At 31.9% G+C, this 1,805-nt stretch overlaps 1 protein-coding gene across 1 annotated transcript; it reads right to left on the minus strand.

The window, feature by feature from the left end:
* Positions 1-241: 241 nt before the first annotated feature.
* LOC146936554 (uncharacterized) lies at positions 242-1,004 on the minus strand. The gene has a single exon (XM_085757711.1). The coding sequence runs from the start codon at positions 991-993 to the stop codon at positions 298-300; it is 696 nt and encodes a 231-aa protein (XP_085613837.1). The 5' UTR covers positions 994-1,004; the 3' UTR covers positions 242-297.
* Between the last annotated feature and the right edge of the window lie 801 nt (positions 1,005-1,805).

Raw genomic sequence — 1,805 nt, forward strand, 5'->3', positions numbered from 1 at the left:
GTGGCCTTCCTCGGTAGAACTTATAACTTATTAGATGGATATATAGATATATGGCATTCTTAATCCTTTTGATATTCCATACTTACCCTTTATAGAGAAGAAATGCAGGGAACTGATAATATCTTAAACCAGACGTTGGCAGTAATAAAGAAACCAGACAAGCAATTGAGGAATAATCAGTGGATAAAATTTCATTATATATATTGAATATGTACATAATTTCTTACATGAAGTTCCTTCCTATGATAATACATGCATTGCAATTAGCTACAATCATTCCTAAAGATAAAAAGCTAATTAATCTAGAGTGATAATTTCTCCTTCTTCCCAATCTCTATTAAGAAACTTCTCCTCATTCAAATCATTCACTCCCATGATCTCATCCTTTAGAACCAACCCTACAAATGTCTTCAATGGATTCAACTTGTTGCAATCTTGCAATGAATGACCGCACAGATTCTCCAGCTCGTTATAAGACAACAAACTAACATCAATAAACGCCGTTCTTTTTATGCTTTGTATCATCAATTTAGCAGCTTCCCTTTGTTTCTTCCTTTCCAAGCTACCTTTATTGCAACCAAACATATTACTTTGTGCATCCAATATGCTATCCACAACATGTTGCTTCTTAACCTTCTTTTCCACGGAATTCGGACACTTCTTCTCTTCAAATTCAAACTTCCTTTTATTTCTTGCACTACAAGACATTGATCCACAAACTTTTGTGATATTTTCCTTTCCTTTGCTTCTGTGAGATACTTCTGTGATATTTTCTTCTTTGTTGTTTTGTCTCTCAGCTGCCCATCTTTCCTCCAAGGATTTCCACTTCATCTCAAATAGTTCACTTAATTTCATTGCTATTCTTTGAATTGTATGGCTCTTGTAATGCAACTTATTGGCATTGCAAAATATGATCCTAACATCACTTGCAAATTGATCTGTTGTGAGGTATAAACCCTTCTCCAGCTTCAACTTTACGGTTTCAAATTCCATTAATGCTGGACCTGTTTTTAGATTATTCCAAAATCACAATAGCAAGAATTAGCATTGATTCCACATTAATCACATATATTTGGCTACTTTTAATCAAGTCTAGAATTAGCAAGACTTACGAGGGTAATTTAATTTCATATTGTAGTGTGAAATAAAAACTAAAGTTCACAGTACTGAAACTATATATTTATACGGTAAATTCATTTAAAATCAGTTATTTCAGTTAAAACTTGACAAATCAATTTCCCTTAAAAAAAATAAACCTTGAAAATCTTTTTAAAGTAATGAGCAAGACTTACAAGGTTAATTTAATTTCATACTGTATAGAAACAAAAACAGAAATCACAGTATCTAAAACAAAATATGATATATATGGTATATTCTCTTAAAAATCAGTTAATTCAGTTAACACCTTCACAAATCAATTTCCCTTAAAACCCTAAGGTCCGAGGGAAAACCAAACAAAAAAGTATTATCACACATTAGCGAATAAAACTAGATATACTTTACATTGAAAACGAGTTGTACCTTACGATCCAAATAAAATCAATTATTCTAAATTCATACCCTAATTTGTAAAAAAAAAATAAAAAATCTTTTTTAATTTCTCTACACGTTTTAGTATATTTTTTTTGGTTACATGAGAAAAAGTCAAAGCAAAACAAAAACAAAAACAAAAAAAAGGAGACTATTGGTCGCGAGGATAAGCAACACCCATACTGTCTGCCGTAAGCAATAAACGAAGCTCAGCTGGAGGGTTATGCACGATCAATAAATCACTCGTAGACCTTGTTCCAAGCTTGGCTAAGAAG

This window comes from Medicago sativa, chromosome 3 (assembly GCF_051527215.1).
Source record: "Medicago sativa cultivar Bolivia chromosome 3, Bolivia_mono, whole genome shotgun sequence".
In the NCBI taxonomy this organism is placed as follows: Eukaryota; Viridiplantae; Streptophyta; class Magnoliopsida; order Fabales; family Fabaceae; genus Medicago; species Medicago sativa.

What these genes read in the sequence shown, in the direction of transcription:
- LOC146936554 (XM_085757711.1), bottom strand. Translation starts at nt 993, where the DNA reads ATGGAATTTGAAACCGTAAAGTTGAAGCTGGAGAAGGGTTTATACCTC.